Source organism: Melanostigma gelatinosum (genome assembly GCF_949748355.1).
Source record: "Melanostigma gelatinosum genome assembly, chromosome: 6".
Taxonomy (NCBI): Eukaryota; Metazoa; Chordata; class Actinopteri; order Perciformes; family Zoarcidae; genus Melanostigma; species Melanostigma gelatinosum.
This window is the reverse complement of record NC_136639.1, coordinates 22,389,314-22,408,576: the sequence shown is the minus strand read 5'-3', so window position 1 is coordinate 22,408,576 and position 19,263 is coordinate 22,389,314. Positions and strand designations below refer to the sequence as shown.

Sequence of the window (19,263 nt, the reverse complement as noted above, 5' to 3'; positions counted from 1 at the left end):
TTAAAGGTATCATTTCTAATATTTCTGATTGATTTTCCAATGATACAATCTGATTTTAAGAAGGTCTGAGTCGAAATAACAACTGGGACGTTATTATGTTTAACCACAGAGTAATTCATCTTTCAACAACATAGGCGATCTTCGGTGGGACCGCACACAACATTCACGCATGTAGTGTGACCTTTCAGTGCAGCTGCCTGGGAAGGCTGTACATGACGAGGGGACAACAAGCAGCCGAAACACGACGACTTTAGAAGTGTAAACCCATCGTAAATGGGTTTATCAGCTCATCAGCCGTTACTTTCGTCACTCCCGTTTACCTCGACCGATTTTTGTGGATGGATTATTCTTATTCAAGTCTCACAGAGAAGCCTTACAACGCCTATTCAACAGCGGCAGCCATAGCTCCGTCATTGACGCTGGAGGTTAGTGAGCTCGTCATCCGCCGACTGCCATTAGCTTAGCCAGCAGCAAGCTAACGTGATAGGATAGCCGAGGTGTCCTAGCTAGCGTTAATGGTTGAATCTGCTAGCACGATGCTAATGTGAATCTTACCGTACTGGCAACTGTCAAAGGTTTTTTTTTTTTAGATATGTGGGTTGTACACCAGTCACCTTAGCTAACATCAGTGGTACATTATCAAATGGTTGAGGATTTCCTCCAGAGTTTATCATTATGTAAACGTTACGTCCATTTAGCACAACAGACGCTGTAACACTCAAACTGATGTTAGGCAGTAAGCACGGTCCGTAACTCATGTGAGGTTATTTTCAAATATATAAGATCCATTAAGAGTATTGGTGGATTAATCTGTTGGCGTTACAGTGACCGGGTTGATATCTGTCAGCTAAGCAGCGACCGATGTTGTTGTTCCATAATATTGAGCTAACCTGCTGTCCGGTTGCGCTCATGCTAATGTTAGCTCAGTCATATTATTTCATTCATAGTTCGCTCGCTTGCACAGCATAATATCTGTCATGTGTTCCCTGTGGCAGGTGTGTGTGTGTGTGATCTGACAGATGTTGCTCGTGTTATGCTCGTTGTATTTTTCAATGTTTGCCTGTTACTACACCTTTTGAGTGAGTTGCAACCAGACACCTAACATTACTCTCTGTCTGTCTCCTGTGTGCTTCAACAGAGTACTGTAACCTGCCCCTGCAATGGCAGTCTTTAGTCACCAGGTGCTCCTTGCAGTCACAAGATCACGGTAAGTAAGCTGCACGTGGCTACATTTACATTCTGTAAGTTAGTAAAATACGAACTCCAGAAATGCAAAGCAGGCTGAGTTACGAATTGATTTACAAAACGCAGAACTGGTTCTCTTCACAAAGTTCAACGACAGTATCTACAAGCTGTTACACTCTCTGTTGTGTCTGAGGAGAGTCACAAGCTGTCTTTGTTTACCTACTGTCTGCTGCAGAGAAGTCTATTCAATGTGTCTCATGACACACGTGAGATAAACACACTGCTGTGGCTTCCACTGATGATGCAAGATCACAAACTGGCAGCTGATAGGCCAGCTTTGTGTCACTGTCACTACCCTAACTTCTCATGACCCCCTGCAACTTTAGTTATCAGATTGGTGCACAATGTAACTCAGTTGTACATCAGGGTTTGGCAACATGGCAATATATAGCATGAGAAGATCTACCAATTTGTCAACTGTCAACTTAACCATACCACGTATACGAAGTTAGCTCTGCTTTTAATATCTCTAGATCAATAAAGCCACCGTGGCATCAACATTTTTGCATTTACAGTTATTTGATCAGCCATTCCTATGTTGTTATTTTATCTGTAGTAAATGTGTTTTTTTTTACCGAAACGTTTCCCTCCTCTGTTACTTATCAATGTACATGATGGAAGACTTCTATCCATATTGCTCAACCTTTGGACACATTTGTGTCCCATTAACGGTTCCGATGTGGAGTTTTTGACGTTTTTATAGTAGTGCTGTGGAGCCGTTCACTTTGTTTGTATTTTCCACACGTATAAGGGACACATTTCACACTATTCCACTGATCTACTGGTGGTAGTAAAACTGATCTACTGGTGGTAGTAAAACTGATCTACTGGTGGTAGTAAAACTGATCTACTGGTGGTAGTAAATCTCCAAGAGACGTAGCCATGCACCAACAAAGGCTGGGAAGAAGAAGACTGAAATTAACGATTAAAATATACCCCAATTTAAGTATTTGTCATCTAGTAATTGTTGCAGCTCTATCATCTGAATTAATGAATTTTCCAAATTGTAGTTGTGTATTTTAAATACATGTTTGAGCTCTATTGTATTATTTCTTTGCTTTTTAAAATGCATAATATTATGTAACAATTAACCAGTCTCTGTTGTTGCGGTCAACAGGGGATCCTATTTGTTAACCAAGAGGAACAGCTGCTCCTCTCTGTCTTCCAAAGCCTATCTCCACGTAGACCCTCCTCGCCAGGTCTCGTACCCGCTCACACTCGGGCACTCCCGCTACGGCTCCCCCCACTCTTACCGAGGCCACGCCATCGGCCGCGGCCACAACCCGGCTCTGCTCGCCCGCTCTCTGCACAGCTCGGGCGTTTGGCTCCAAGAAGTAAAGCAGGAGGACACTAAAACTTCCCCAGCCGCCGCCCAGGATGCTTCGCCGGAAGCTAAAAAGTCCCAGCCTCCGTCGGCAGCCACTCCGACGTCCGCCAGCACCGCCACAATGGCCGCCGTCCCTCCGGTGCAGGAGAGGGCAGTCGTGAAAAAGTCTCTGTATCAGAAGATTGTGGATGAGTTGAAGCACTACTACAACGGCTTCCGGTTGCTCGGCATCGACATCACGATCGCGGGCAGGATGGTGTGGAGGCTGCTGCACGGACAACTGCTCACACGCAGGGAGAGGAGAAGGGTAAGAGAAGCTTCATCGACTCATCAGAAGCATAGGATGCTCTACTCAAAAGTGTCATCAGTTAATAAACGACATTTAGGAAAAACAAAGGCTTTTTCGTGTCAGGTACACCATTAAACCTCCTAGTTTCTATTGGTAATGCACCTGAAAGTAATTGAGCTCATGGAGATCTTTATGCTCATGAGATATTATAATTCAGACTTCCCACATCTGTTTCCCAAGTTTAGGACTTAGGTGTTCTTTGTCTTGGCCCGGCCTTCTGCACGGATCCTCCTCTGTTGCCCTTTGATCACAGCAGCACTGTCTGTGTTGTTTCCTTTACAATTCTCTGGTGTCTTTTTTTTAATCTTGACCAAAAGACTCCAGGAGCAGTCGTCCCGGTTCTTCCTCTGGGTTGTTGTCAGCGAGAGGTATATTTTATGGCCTGAGGGTTCAGTTGAATGTATCACACCGTAGCATGTCAAATATTAATGTGTACAGTGTGTTCCCGAAGTCGTAACTCGCGTGAGCAACAGCAGGTATGCAGCCGTGTGGTGCAGCGGTGAGACAGGCATTCCTGTAAATAATCATTCAGAGTTGTAATAGTGTATTTTAAGTCACAATACTTCAAATACACTATTACAACTCCTTAATAATCCTGAAATAGGTTTAATCTGAGACATTCAGTTCTGGTGTTGGTCTGTACAGTCTGCTGTGTTTTGTTAAGAACTGTGTTACAGACTATTTGCTTTGTGATATGGAGGGTTGAGCTGTGTGCTGCACAAACACATGACATTGAACCATTTTCACTGTCTGCAGTATTTTACCTTAACTTCACATTTCATTGAAGCTAAAAGCATCTATTGCTGCATGTCTTGCTGACTGATTGGTGCACACAATATTTGGTTTGTGCCGATTGGTGATCGGATCGTACATCGCCGACTGGTATTTCCTACGTCGATATTAAGGCGATCTCAACTTTTTATCAGAACGAAGATGTTATTAAAATAATCTCTAGACTATGCGACATGTCACCGAAACGTTGCTCTGCGCTCAATAAGAGGAGTTAATGTTATATAAATGAGTTGTGATATTAATGATAAGATAATAGTGTCAAACTTAAGATGCTCCGATGGTCCGTTGTTTGAATAGAGGAGACGTAGCTACTCAATACATTGTCTTTCACGTTTAAATATTTAAAATAAAATGTTCACACTCTTTTGTAAATTTCTATAAAAAAAAGCGTAAAGGTTTGATTATTTCAAAGCGACGCCAGACGCAGAAACACGTGCAAGATGATTATTCAAAGTCTTTAATCCCAATTAAAATCCCATATCCCCCAAGACAATATATGCAGCCTCATATATGCACCCTCAGGGTCCCGAGTTGTGCACAGTGGTAAAACTATATTTCTGCAGAGCCACGGCGCACGTGTAATGGATCTTACATGCAGAACTCCTCCGAAGACGACTGCGTCGCGGCGATGCTCATGTCGCCGTCCACATTTCCCCGCGTTGACCTTGTTTTTCGTCTCTTGTGTTTCCAGCTGTTGCGGACCTGCGCTGACCTGTTCCGCCTGGTGCCCTTCACGTTGTTCATCATCATTCCTTTCATGGAGTTCCTCCTTCCCGTCTTCCTCAAGCTCTTCCCGGAGATGTTGCCCTCTACCTTCGAGACAGAGTCTAAAAAGGCATGTGTTCATGTACACACACACACACACACACACACACACACACCCTGCCGCCTGCATGACCTCGCCAAAGGGTTCATTGTAATTATATAACTGCTCGGATATGTCTGCTGAACTAAGAGCCTCAGGTAACTCCGGCAGCAGACTTTATCTAATCTTCATTTACTTGAGGAGCTGTAACATACATGTGTTCTGCATCCTTTTTTTAAAGCTATTGTTCCTGTAACTATAAGGACACCACATTCCTTTTGTTAGCTTCTGCTCTCCTGTAAAAGGAAAGCAGCAGGTGTCTGTACTTGGCCTGTCCTCTGGTGTTGCTGGTGGTTCTGGAGCACGGTTGAGTGATTCACTGAAACGCTCTCGTGCTCCTGGGCGGTGCAGGTGTGTCCGGCATTTAAAAATGTGACTGAACATCAAAACAATAACAGTAAACAGCACAAAACGGGAGTTCTGAGAGACAAACGTATGATCTATGATAGAGTCAAAACTATGTTGGTGTAAGTACAATACTATGTACGTTTTTTTTTATCTACATTGTACTAGGTGAAAATGCTGTAACGGTTCAAACAGTTACAGATAGATAATACCTTCTGTGAATTGTAAAAATCTTTTTTTCTCTATTATTATTATCATTATTATTATTATTATTATTATTATTAGGAGGGACATCATCGCTATTTTAGCACAAGAGAAAATAGGGTGCTTTTGAAAGCAGGGTTAATAATAATATTCTGGAAAACATTATCAGGAAATAAGGAAAACGCAAAGAAGTAAAGACCCGAACAGGCAACCCGTGTTCAAAATAGTTTGTAAAGTCAGCTTTTTGTACTCGAGCCAATGGCTGCATCTTTTATTAATCCAACTACTCAGTGAAAAGCTTTCTGTGATGTTTAACTGTAGAGAACCTGTAATCAACACAGTGTTCTGTGCCGATCAGTCTACAGCTGCACATGAAGTATAGTTTGGTTCAAACTAACCTGTCTCTCCCTCCTTCATGCAGGAGGAGAAGCAGAAGAAAGGTCTGGCGGCAAAGCTGGAGCTGGCCAAGTTCCTCCAAGAGACCATCGCTGAGATGGCTCGCCAGAATAAAGCCAAAGCTCAAACGGAAGACGAGACGCAGCGCTTCTCCACATACGTTCAGAAGGTAAACTACAAGATAACACTTCAACATCTTCAGTGCATCAGTGGCAGCACGTCCATACACGGCTCACGTCAAGACCCCTTGATGGGAGGAGCCTGTTTTCTTTTCAACGCTGCTCGTTATTAATGTTCAGGAATCAAACTGAGCCATAGTTTAGATTATTAATGGGAATCTAGACGCTCAAATAATTTAAATACTTAAATCAAGCAAGAGGCGGGCTTTTACTACTTAACCACTTTCTTTCTGTTTTGATAGATGTGGACAAACGCAGACGACAGGTGGATTTTAGCGGTATTTAATTACAATGAACTATGTGATTCAACAGCGCAGCAAGAGCTTGACGTCAGCTTGAATCCATCTCTTTCCCCTGTTTTAAATCGCATTTGATCGCCACTTTGCGGACGCAGCCGTGCTTTGAAAGTAATGGAGCAGAGCGACTCCCACAGTTTTGAATGTAGTGTTAATAAAATAGTGCGTTCCTCCCTGAGATGCTGTAATTGTCCAATTAACGTGTTCTGAAACTGCTGACACGGCTTGTCTGGACAGTATTTGCTCCGCCTGGTTCCGCCCCAGTGACTCTGTGTGTCCTCGTCAGGTCCGGGGCACAGGCGAGCAGCCCACCACGAAGGACATCGTCCGGTTTTCGAAGCTGTTCGAGGACGAGCTGACGCTGGAGCACCTGGAGCGGCCCCAGCTGGTGGCTCTGTGTAAACTGCTGGAGCTACAGCCCATCGGCACAAACAACTTGCTGCGTTTCCAGCTGATGATGCAGCTCCGAACCATCAAGTCAGACGATGAGGTGAGATGGAGGACCAGGACGTGGCGGTATTTTACTGTTTTAAGGGACTGTCGGCGTGATGTTACTTCTTTTTTTTTTTTTAAGACTCTGCTAATTGACTTTTATATCGTAGCGAACAAAGACATATTTTTTAGGTAAAACCACTGGAAGGTTTCAGATCGAGTTCTTCCTGTCCCTCTTAGTGTGTAACTTTTTCCAAAGCTTGTGCAACAGTGTTGGACTTCCCTCTCCGTCTCTTCACAGATGATTGCAGCGGAGGGTGTGGCAGCTATGAGTGTGTCAGAATTACAGGCCGCGTGCCGCAGTCGAGGGATGAGGTCTCTGGGTCTCACCACCGAGCGGCTCCATCAGCAAATACAGCAGGTGAGCAAAGCAGCGCTGGGTTTGTAGCTTTACTTTGTTGATGAACACTTAATACTGGTTTTACAATTGTATGATTTCCCCAGATTAACATCCCCAGGGGATGCATGTATGTGTATGAACCATAGACTGTCTATGGTTTCAACAATAACACTGCTGCCGTATTCATGCCTAGATGTTGCTATTTTGATGGTGGATAGAGGATGTTAGCAAAGCATAGCACGAATCGATCCAAACTCTATTCAGAAAACAAGCATTTTAAATGTGGTTTGCTTGTCATCTTGCAGCCAGACCTGACAAACTATGAATTCAGACTTTTTACATGTTGGCATTATTATGTAGTTATTTCAGCATCCTTCTTATCCGTTTGTGGGGATTCAATTACAGAAAAATCTGTTTGTTTTGGGTTCTTGGGGCGTCGAGCACGATGTAACATTTGCTTTGTGTTTAGTATACACGCACACACACACACACACACACACACACACACACACACACACACACACACACACACACACACAGCATAAGTTTGGTGTTCAACAACAAAACAAAAAGGTGCAAATAGCGTTTTTTTGTTCATGCAGAACTGACTAATAATGAAAGAGTGATGCTTTCTATGTATTGTCATTTGTTCCCTAAATAATAAATGTTCCTCTCATCTAGTGGCTGGACCTGCACCTGAAGGAGAACGTTCCTCCGTCGCTGCTGCTGCTCTCCAGAGCCATGTACCTGACGGATGTCAAACCAAAACCTCCAGTCATCCCGCCTGTTCCCAAGCTAGAGGTTCGGCCTCCTTCACATCTTAGTGCATGTTCACTTGAATGTGCAGATTAGAGAAAGCTTAACATTCATGCTGGTAAATCGCTAGCGTGCAGGTCCCTGACCTTTGGTACCGTTCAGTGTTTGCTCTGCTTATGGAAAGCACCAGGTGTTTCATAACTCTTTATGTTTCTGGTGCCTGGGCTCCAACTAACGATCATATTAATTTACTGAGTAATTGTTTCGTCTACCAAATCTAAAATCAATCTATTTAGACATTTTCTCTCTGTATGTGTGTCCTTTGCATATAAGAAGCGTTCATTCGATCTACTTCACACTTGGTGGGTGTGTTGCTGGGGACCCGAAGGGAGTGCAGGGATGACTTTTGTCCAATTTGTATCTCGCGACACAATATTAATACATTTTGAATAAACAAGCGAGCAGCGGCGGCAGGGCTCTGCAGACGGTGTGGAGCATGTCGTCCGTAGGCAGCGGGCCTTTGGAGTTAACCTTCGCTGCTTGATTTACTAACATTAGAACCAAACTCTTCACTCTTCAGCAGCTCCAAACTCTGCTCTGCACGAGTGAAATATTAAAAAAAGCACGGTTAAACGGCCATCTCAACTTCCTCGACCCAGAAGAGGCGTCTTCAAACTGCTTTGTCTCACCAACCGTCCGAAACGCAGAGACTTTTTATTTGCCACCATATATGACCAAAGAAAATGTAAAAAAAATGTTGCTTCTGAAAAATAATTTAAACTCTTTTCTGATGAACTTTCTTTCGATCTACTCATTCCCCCTTATTTAAATATCCAGTATCGATGAATATGCAAATGTTGAGCTGCTGGACACCAGACATCTCCTACTTAAAGGACTTTAACACAGCCGTCGAACAACATCCCAGAGCATGCAGTCACTTGTGCAATGTGTTCATCTTATCGGATGTTTGTTGTTTTCTGCAGAAATCTACTCCCCCTCCAGCGCAGAACACGGGAGCAAACACCACCTCAGTCAGCGCGGACATGTTGGCGGACCCTGCTCTCATCATCAAAGACAGACCGGTCAGTAAAACAGATAAGATCAGATGTATTGATGACCGAGAGGAAATAAGGTCAACGCTGTAGAATAGATTTCTGTTTAAACAATAGGTGTACTTGTGGTACTGCATCTCACTATCGTCCAGTCCTGGGATATTTACAAATACCAAGACACTCCCACAAGCTACAAGTAGAACTACAAAGGTCTCCACCAGGTGTCTCTGCAACGACCACCAGTATATGTTGTGTGATTGAGTTAACACAACCTACAATTGGCTAACTCCCTGTCTAAACAGAACCTGTAAAGCGCTGTTTAGTTCAAATCGCCACAGATGGCGTGCACACAACTGTGTTATCACGAGCATCCCCGACCAGCCGGGGGCTGGAGTTGCATCCACCCCACACAGCAGGATGCCAATTCCAGAGTTGCCATCAATGACATTATAAAACAGAAGGTTTGCGTCACTGTAACTACGGGAAGTCCTTGACCATGCAGCCATAACTGGCCACCCAAATATTATGCAGTGTGCTGCAGCAGAACAGACTAGTCGTGGACAGACCGAGCCCATGATCCCCCTGGAGGAGATGATTACAAAACAAGAAGAAAAATGTACAGTTTCTTAAAGTCACTGATCTTCACAGTATTTGTCCAGTTGCTGAAGGCGTGTTTGTAGGTGCAGATTTACTTTACTTAAGGTGGAGCGACCTTTAAGGTGGACCAGCTATTCTCGTTTAAGTGACAAGTCGCTCATCTGAGTTTTGCACAGAATGCAGCATTTGTAGAGCATCGGTTGTACAGAAGAACCTTAAAATCCTGCAGTAGCCCTCATCTTATAAATGTTTTTATTAATCCGTCTGTCGTAGGTGGAGGAGATGAGAGACAAGGCTCCGATTGTGTCGGACAAACCTCTGACTCCTGCCGAAGTCCTTCAGGTGAGCACCCGTTGTTACCGTACTTGGACCTGTGGAATCCACAGAAACCAGTATGAGACGTTATGCAACCCGGGGTTTCATAATCCAGTTAGTTCCTCCTGGCTTTGATCGTTCTCACACGACATGCTAATCTCTACAGTTCCAGAAAGTGCTTGAATACAGTCGAGACTTGAAGGGAATCTGTTCAGTTTAGACATATAGAAGTAATGACGAGTGGTTTGACAATCTCAAATACAAAAACAGCTACTGGCTGAATTGGAACTGAACATCTTAACATCTGTGTGATGTTTAAAAATAGCTGATAAATATAGAGCTGCCACGCACACTCTTAACAGATTCTTTTTTAAACCAGCCAGTCACTTAAAGAGACACCACGTCTCTCTCTCACACACTCGATCTGACACTTTTCTGTCTCTGTTTTAACACGACTGGGTTAGTGTGTTCACACAACTGCTGTTTAAATGTCTGTACCATTTAACCATCCGTTAACACATTCCTAAACACACATGTATCATTCAGGGTGGTGGTGCTATTATTTCCCTATTCTAACATGGGTCAAATAAATCACATTTTAAGGACGCTGAAACATAATTTCAGTTTCAGTCAAGTTAACTGCTGATAGACATGCAGGTTTGCTTTCATGCTCATTGAGAGAGGAATGTAGGCACTGAGCTCTGTCGGTGTAGCGCAAACTTTTGTAATTCTATTCACCTGCTGTTGACTTTACTCTTCTTGTTATTGAGGCTGTGCTTCATCATGTCATTATACATCAGTGAATGTACGGTAATAATCAGTACTGGATGGAAAGTCTTTGTGTCTCACGCTGACCACGTGACCATGTGAGGACCACGGAGCATGTCTGGCTGGGGACCGTCACATCCTATATCCCATGATTCCTGTCACCTAATGGCTGATCCACTAACGGCTAAATGCTATACACATTAAAAAGACGAATACGATTAAATGTTATTAATGCGGGAAAACTGAGTATTGCAGTTGTACTGACCTCTGCGACCTCCTCCGCAGGCTAAAGCAGCAACAGAGGTGTCCCAGAAGAGCAAGATGAGTGCCAATGGTGTGTAAAGTGGACTCTGGACTGGAGAGAGGAGTGACTCAGCTCTGTGTCCTCAGGGTGGCGGGGGGGGGGGGGGGGGCGCGGTGGTCAGATGGCATCTAGGAGTCCTGTCCTCTGCTCGTCCCTCTCTCTGTCCACACCCACAGGAAGGTCTGCTGCCTCTCCCCTGTTGTCGCCGCAGGTTTGTCTTCGCACCGCCAAACCCTCTTGCTTTCACATTTGTGCACTGCGTTCTCCAACGGCTCGCCGGACTGGCAGACCATTGAATGGCCCGATAACTTTGGACCCGACGTCCTGGAATTGACGCCCAAACCGCCCACGGCAGAGCCAGGTCAACTGTCTGTCTGACGGGAGAGTCCCCTCACAGTGACGGTCTCCTCCTCCTCCTGTACATTTGTAAATATCCTGTATATTTGCGTCTCCGTCTTGCAGCAGCAGCAGCTCTGTACATTTTGCTGTGCAAAGGCAAACGCTCATCTCTCTCTGCAGTTTTACTTTTGTTTTTATCTGGATACCTTTGTCGCTCCTCTTTGGGGTTTTATGAGAGAAGTCTTTTTTTTTTTTGAGATGTTACCGAACTTTTTGGTTCAGTAGCTCCCCCCCCCCCCCCCCCCCCCCCACCCGAACAGGGTGACGTAGCGTAGCTGCTTGCTGCTGCATTTAACAAATGAAGACTGGTGTATTATTAAAGAGAGAGGTCACTCCTAAAAGGTGACCGTGGTAACGTGCAGACCGCCTCCACTGGTAAACCACTAAACAAACATTCTGTAAAAAAAAGTGATTTTATTTGCAAATACAGTATATGTATTGACTTTTATTAACACTATGATACTAAGATTTCTTTAAACTGAAAATAAAAACTTGATGACGTCCACAGAGATATATTATTAATATGGGGGAGCAGCTTAAATCCTCAAGCCACAACTGAGATGCATGTTTTATTTGGCATTGTAGCTCCAGAAGACATGTAAAGCATTGATTCTCCCAGCTATCCGACTGCATTAAGACCCCGAGCGCTGTAATCAGAAGGTTTACCACATCATCATGTGCTGCATAAATACAGGGGTGTGTGTGTGTGTGTTTGGCAGTGCTTAACATTTCTCACCCCTCTTTATACATTGTGATATTGTTGGAGTAACTTTCTGTCTCCACACATTTATTTCCTCCTTGCTATTTATCCATCGACACATCCCACAAGCGGATGCAATAAGTGAAAGGATATTTTTTTTAACAAACAAAAAAAAAAGCTTGCAAATGAAGATTTATATTATTGGTTTTTACATATGTGCCTAAAGTTAAAGGGCGCTGTGTTTGTGTTTGCATTTTTCATCAGAGTTTCTATATTGTACCATTGTCAGTTTTTGATTGAACAGTCACCTCCCAGTTAAAAGTTTTCCTTTTAGTGGAATGTCTCCTTTTTTCCTTCCATATTCAATCCAAATTTATAATTTCCTTATAATCAACTGTTGATAGTGATGAAAAAGCAATCACCTTTTCAATCAGCTCTGCACAAATAAATTAAATGAATTACAGTATTTGCTTTATCATATCTGGTTTGTAACCTGCTGCCATATTGCAACAAAAAGTGCGCAGTCATAAAACATGAACATTTATTTTTGTAAACAAAGGGGTCGGTGCTGTTTAACAACACTGACGCTGCTCAGACTTTTTTTTGGAGTTTCTGACGTTGATGAGTTGTACCGCCTACATTTCTGCTGTGCCTCTGAGACCCTGAAGCTGAAAAATAATTTCTGTCCCAGTTCTATGAATTATTCTGCATCCACGATTACATTCAGCCACAGATATTACATCTTGTCCTAGATGGTCTTCCCTGCGTCACCTCTTTTATGATATTGTGTTAACAACACAACGCCTGTGTGGAAACCTACTGCCGTCTCAGATGGTACATCAATGCCATCAGGATGTGTCCTCTGTCTTTAAGGATCATTTCTTTTAGTTTAAAATAATGCACTGCTGTCCAGTTCCATCTTTCCCTGCATTGAATGTATGCATCACTTGACTGGGGCAAGTGAGTGTGTGTGTGTGTGTGATGGAAAAACAAATTCACACAATTAAAATCATTAAACCCTTTGCAGACAGTGTCCTATCTCTCTTTGTCGACAATACAGATGAAGTCCAATTTATTTGGATTATCACTAGGAAACTACTGTAAACTCCACATGTAGTTTATTGCTTTGCTAGACCTGCTTAATGATTTTGTCCATGTTTTTTTGGCCACATATTAAGGTCACGTGGGTACCTGTGTTCACAGAAAGACTCGCGTCAGGATTTTTAAATGTATTTCTTATTATGACCAGCAGGTGGCACCATCTGCACAAGAATCCATGTCTACACCTGCAGTCACAGGAGAGTCGATAACGTCTACATATCAAAATATAATGGAAATACTCAAAGTACAGTAACTTCAGTTAATGTAGCCGACTTAGTTACATGCCGCTAATGTCTATTATGTTGTAAGAAATACTTTCATGTTGTAAGATGTGTCGTGTAATTTTGGGCTGCTTCTTTTAACATGTGGCCAGGGACAACAGGCAGACATTAACCATACGCTGTAACTCATTTAGTTATGTTTTCTGCTTTTGATTTAACAAACAAATGAATAATAAACAAATATTCACCTCTATTGTATTAGAATAAAAGTTGGAACGAGACATTTCAGAGACAGACATCTCAAGTGTGAAATGACCCTTTAATTCACACCATCACCTGTGTTGCGTTCAAATCCCTGGAATATGAAAAGTTAGTAAATACAACTCTCAATCTCGTAGTTACTTTTACCCCCAAAACTCAAAATGTCCGACTTTGACACACATAACACGAAGTAACGTGTCAACAAACAAGTCCGTCACGCAAGGTAAAGTAAGGCTAAAGCAAATTATGTCAAATTGAAATACTAATTTGATAAAATGCACGTTTACCTTCACGACCAACAATTAACTTACTCTGTCGGTGTACTCGCTGTCAGCTAAACACAATTTTTCCATTTAAAAAATATAGATTACCGTTTATGGTCAAGGGGTTTAAAAATATGTTACCCTCAAAGGAAGAAGAAGGAGGAGGAGGAGGAGGAGGAGGGTCATACGGAAAGTTCAAGAGGCACCGTCTCTTAAAGAGAGAGACGTCGGTGGAGAGGAGTGCCGTGACAAGGTCAGTGTTATGTGTCCACGTTGTCAAGAATATGCAGTTTTTCAGTTAAGAGTTGTCTTGGAACTTTTTCTACAGCTGGTGTTTTCCAGTAAACAACATTATATAATTAAAAACAAGCGTGAAGAGCAACACTTAGCCGCCTCCTTGTACTATTTTAAGGCTGGCAGCTGGTCGTGTTGCTTCATGTCTATTAAAGGACAACAAGCTAACAGGTGCACAACAACATAATGTGTTCAGCGCCCATGACCATCAAATGAAATAGAATAAAAACCCGGCGCTGGTCACACCTGATACACAACGTTTAGTCCTCTAATGCAAATATTGACTTACTGTTCTCGTTACGTTTGTGGTACAATGACGGAAAAAGACAGAAAACACCTGCTATGGAATAAGTGACACGTGCAAAAACACTTCAAGGTTGTTGATGTGAGTGTAAATAATGAAATAGAGTGTGGTGAACATGATTTAGGTCAATATATCCTCTCCAAACAGAAACGTTGCCATGTGATGTTTTAATGTATTCTATTTTAATGTAGATAATATGCTGTGTGCTCAACAGGAAGACTTCCTACATTTTAAATAATACAATCTAACGTTTCTCCTTCTACTTTCGCTACCTCTTGTTCTCTTTATGTTTCCTCTCTGCAGCTCAAAAGATGAAGCTGACTGTAGCACATCTGTTGTGTCTGTCCCTTCTTTTGGGTCATATGAATGTTTCGTTGGCCAAGAAAACAGGAGGATTTGGTGGGAAAATAAGTCTCTTTAAGAAGACCCCCAAAACAGATAGTCTGGACAGGAAGTCCAAGGGTGGAACCCTCAAACAACCTAAACAACCTGAACAGTTCAACCAGGGAGGCCAGCCTCAGCAACCAGGCCGACCAGTGGGTCACCCTAATCAAGGAGGTTACCCTAATCAAGGAAGCTACCCAAATCAAGGAGGTTACCCTAATCAAGGAGGTTATCCAAATCAAGGAAGCTACCCTCAGCAACCAGGCCGACCAGTGGGTTACCCTAATCAAGGCGGTTACCCTAATCAAGGAAGCTACCCTCAGCAACCAGGCCGACCAGTGGGTTACCCTAATCAAGGAAGCTACCCTCAGCAACCAGGCCGACCAGTGGGTTACCCTAATCAAGGAAGCTACCCTCAGCAACCAGGCCGACCAGTGGGTTACCCTAATCAAGGCGGTTACCCTAATCAAGGAAGCTACCCTCAGCAACCAGGCCGACCAGTGGGTTACCCTAATCAAGGCGGTTACCCTAATCAAGGAAGCTACCCTCAGCAACCAGGCCGACCAGTGGGTTACCCTAATCAAGGAAGCTACCCTCAGCAACCAGGCCGACCAGTGGGTTACCCTAATCAAGGAAGCTACCCTCAGCAACCAGGCCGACCAGTGGGTTACCCTAATCAAGGCGGTTACCCTAATCAAGGAGGTTATCCAAATCAAGGAAGCTACCCTAATCAGGGAGTCAGACCAGGATTCCCAGCTGGAGGTTACCCAGCACAGGGCTCCCCATACGGAGGAGGTTACGGCAGTTATGGTGGTCAGGGTGGTTATGGAGGTTATCCAGGTGGACACATGAACTACAACCCGAACAACAAAGTCCTGAGCCCTCACTACGGGGGCAGCTATGGATATGGGGGCCACGGTGCTGGTGGCGGCTCTCCCTTTTCCCACTCGGTTCAGGCAATGGGCATGCGTCCCTCTGACAGATCCAGAGGGTTCGGACGCGGCGCGGTGATGGCAGCAGCTGGAGGGGCAATGGCAGGGATGGCCCTGGGCTACGGGTTAGGGAGGTTCCCCCGTCCTCCCTTCGGCTTCCACAACCCCCAGGAGGAGCATTACTACAACCACTACATGTACAGGAGGTATGGGACCAAGTCCACCGATGCCAACGACTACAGCAGAGACTACCGGTACAGCCAGCCCCCTCAAAGCTACGACAGCTACATGGACTCCTGCATGACGAGGACCGACCTTCTGCCGGCAGAGAACCCAAAGCCAAACAACGACCCGGCTGCTGCTACCACAACTACAATTACAACCACCACAACTACAAGTACTCCTGTAACTAACACAACTACTTCCGCTGCCCCAGACGCTGGCATCGGCAGCAACACAACAAAGAGCAACGGCACTGCAGCAGAAACCTCCTCGACCTCCACACCTTCGACTCCGGGCCCTCTAAATGAGTCTAAAGCCGACCCAGTGCCTCCAGCTTCACGGGTTCTCAGACAAACTGATGATGATGGTGACACAGTCAGCATCGCGGAGATCGGCTACCCGGCACTGATCGAGCAGGTGAAGGCCAGGAGATGTGTGGAGCTGTACATGGTGTACTCTGACAGGTACCTGAAGAAAACGACGGAGCCCAGCCCCACCGGTGGGGTGCAGGGACTGGAGACGGGTTTGGGAGGTCTAATAGCTGTGATCACCAGTTCTACACTGATGCTGCTGAATAGCAACATAATGCTGCTGAGCTGAGTCCTTCATCAAGTTAAAGTGATGGAGAGTGTTTGGAAATGAGGTGTACAATAAAGAATGTGTTAAAGATATTAAGTACACAGCGTGGCTCTTTGGATGAAAGTGGCAGTTGGATGAATCCCAATAATACGAGGCCAATTTGTTTTGATTTAGAGAAACACATCTTGACGAGCTTTGGGTAGATTGCCATGATGGAGAACTTTGGTGATCTCCAGACTCAACTGAACTTGCAAATTTTAGCATGGAAACACACTCAGCTAAGATAGTGAACATGGCAGTGGCAGATCTAGAGAAATATTCATGGGATGGCATGGAGAAATACATACATATCTATATATGCTATACATGGATTTAATCTCAAACAATCACATGTGTTAAGATTTATTTGGAAAAGCCCAATAGATGAATATATTTCAACTGAAAAACTACATTATTTTGGCACAGGAGTAAAGCATTGACTAGAACACAAAAATGTGTCATTTTTCTTTGGGGCTTTGGTCCTCTCTTGCTGCTTACACATGCACTCAGACATCAGAGTTTCGCGGATGACCAGCCACAACTTTTCATGTATGCATTTTTCTTAAATGAATGTTAATTATGTTAAACGTTGTGAGCATGTTAGCAGGCTGACACTAGCATCCAGCTCAAAGCACCACTGGACCCTCTGGACAGCACAGAGACACGAGCATACTGTAGCTGTTGACTCAGACTTGTTTTATTTGTTCCAACTGTCCAGGGATTAGTCTGTACCCTGAGGCTGGAACATGGTGTCTGTCATGGTGATGATCTGAGCAAATCAACAGCTCTGCTATAATGAGGACGTGCTAATAGTAATTGTTCTAACTCATGGTGCAGTCCTGCCTGATTCAAGGACAGTCCAAAGCGGAAACGAGTGATTATATTAGATAATAAGAATATAGTTCATATCAGAAGATGAATAATATTGGTGATTCAGACAGAGAGGTTTTACATTGAGTGTAATTGTAATGGATTATATCAATTCATAGAGGTCATACAATTAAACAGTTTATTAAAATATAAGAAATTCAATCAGAACCCGACTTAAAACGTTTTCTAAATATGTATGTATGGTGGATAATTATTGTAAAAAAAAAAATATATATATATATATATATATTATATAAATCCATCCAATATGTTGCCTCTCTAACCTCTCTGGTAAAATGCTCTTAAAGACCTCTGATTTACTTATGACATTCGATGTACAAATGGAAGTGAAATCCTGTTAATTTGGTTTAATTTATCTGTGAAAATATTGCTTTTGTCCTGTGTTGCTTATAAGAGGAGTAAAAATATATATTCATATGAGAATGTAGCATTATAACTGCAATAAAGACACCATAACCAAAACACATAACTAATGGGCTTTGTTGGTCTGAATTATTAACTGAATTAAGAGATTTTTTTAACGTCATGACTGATTTTTATTTTATAGAAACTGGTGGTTATGGCTTACGTTATTATTAATTATTAGAGTTTTGAATGGTGGACTTTCGGTGGCTTAGCAGTTGGCGTCAGCTGTATTCTGGCACCTGAAGCAACCATCACGAGCTCAGCTACCTCTATTGAAATTCTTTGCACTCTGCTTTTAAGACTAAAACACAATGCTGCTCAGCAGCAGCTGAGAGCTTCTGAGTTGAACAGCAAGTGGCTAAAAGGTTTAGTCTGCATCGTGTCAGTGAGTCTCTTTTTACAGAGTACATTAAAAATGAATGAAACTGGCATCGTGTAATGAGACTCTGGGGGTTTTCCTTTTCGGAGGGTCATCGCTAATTAAAGCATGAAGCATTTACATCTTTGATGTAAATAAAAGTGGCAATGCCACAATACCACAGTGAATATGTCCCGTGTACACGTCCTGCATAAAAGTACAGAGGTATTATCAGCACTTTTTACCTCAAGTAAAACACATTATATGTTCCCTTTCAGGTTTTGGCTTGTTTTTATACAATAACATGCCAGCAGCAGTTTAATGTTTCCTCTGAATCTTACACTCTCTTGTACTGCACTGCCTTGCATCACATTTCAAAATGTTTTATATCTGCAGTTTCAATCTGCAATGCAACATATTTTGTTTTCACATTAAGGAAGTGGAGTTCAAAGCGTCCTGAAATGTACAGGATAAGTGGATTAAATGTGCATGTAAAGTACTTTATAGTTGTAATAAAGTACAGTAAATGTAGTTAATTTGTACAATTGATTACATTTTACCACCACGTTTTGCTCCATACTACTCATTTCCGTGTGGTGATTTTCGCCATCATCACAGGTTTGAGGATGCTGGGAAATGTGTCAGGTGAAACCTCGCCCCTGTCTTCTGTGTCTTTGCACGAGACAGTTCAGAACCGGTTCAGGACAGACACCCCACCAGAGACTGTTCACAGCCGGGTTCAAACGGAGCTTGTTTACGTTTTTTATGACCTTTTTCGTTTTTTGACAAGCAGCGCTATAAACATTGAACAAAAACAGAAAATGCCAGCGAATCAAAACACTGACAGCAATCAATCTTAAATCAATAAATACAAGTGTTTTATGTTTCTATTTTTACAATCTAGGTTTGATGAAATACATTGTCTGAATACATTTTTTTCTGTGCTGAAAAACCGATGGTTCATTGGCGGAGCTCGTACCGCGTGACGTCTGCGGCTTGAACCAGTTTCTTAACTCAAGCGCGTGAGCGCGCGCTACATCAACACTCGAGTGGAGGAGACGACCCGGGACGCTGCTGAGGCTCAATAACACGGACCAATCCACACGGTCACCATCACGGTAATGCTGCTCCTTTATCTACACACACTGCAGCCTCTGCATGTAATGCTGCTCTGAGGAATAAAATACACATTGTTGTTGTTGTTTACCTCACGCCACCATCTCTGTCTGTAATAAAAAAATGCGTGGTAGCTAAATGACTCGATAGTTGATTGAAGCCATGTTGTATT

At 43.2% G+C, this 19,263-nt stretch overlaps 2 protein-coding genes across 2 annotated transcripts; both read left to right on the top strand.

Annotated features, from left to right (window-relative positions):
- Nucleotides 1–211: 211 nt before the first annotated feature.
- letm2 (leucine zipper-EF-hand containing transmembrane protein 2) lies at nucleotides 212–12,729 on the top strand. The gene is made up of 11 exons (XM_079270649.1): nucleotides 212–425; nucleotides 1,139–1,207; nucleotides 2,363–2,879; nucleotides 4,405–4,548; nucleotides 5,549–5,692; nucleotides 6,285–6,488; nucleotides 6,732–6,851; nucleotides 7,512–7,631; nucleotides 8,570–8,668; nucleotides 9,509–9,577; nucleotides 10,604–12,729. Exons 2-11 carry the CDS (start codon nucleotides 1,161–1,163, stop codon nucleotides 10,658–10,660), a joined length of 1,521 nt encoding a protein of 506 aa, XP_079126775.1. The 5' UTR covers nucleotides 212–425; nucleotides 1,139–1,160; the 3' UTR covers nucleotides 10,661–12,729.
- Nucleotides 12,730–13,755: 1,026 nt separating this feature from the next.
- Nucleotides 13,756–16,374, top strand: prnpb (prion protein b). The gene is made up of 2 exons (XM_079270921.1): nucleotides 13,756–13,820; nucleotides 14,469–16,374. Exon 2 carries the CDS (start codon nucleotides 14,477–14,479, stop codon nucleotides 16,301–16,303), a length of 1,827 nt encoding a protein of 608 aa, XP_079127047.1. The 5' UTR covers nucleotides 13,756–13,820; nucleotides 14,469–14,476; the 3' UTR covers nucleotides 16,304–16,374.
- The last annotated feature ends 2,889 nt before the right edge of the window (nucleotides 16,375–19,263 follow it).

Coding starts and splice junctions, on each gene's coding strand:
- prnpb (XM_079270921.1), top strand. CDS start 14,477: ATGAAGCTGACTGTAGCACATCTGTTGTGTCTGTCCCTTCTTTTGGGT.
- letm2 (XM_079270649.1), top strand. CDS start 1,161: ATGGCAGTCTTTAGTCACCAGGTGCTCCTTGCAGTCACAAGATCACG. Junction 6,489..6,731: donor CCATCAAGTCAGACGATGAG/GTGAGATGGAGG, acceptor GTCTCTTCACAG/ATGATTGCAGCGGAGGGTGT. Junction 8,669..9,508: donor TCATCATCAAAGACAGACCG/GTCAGTAAAACA, acceptor CGTCTGTCGTAG/GTGGAGGAGATGAGAGACAA.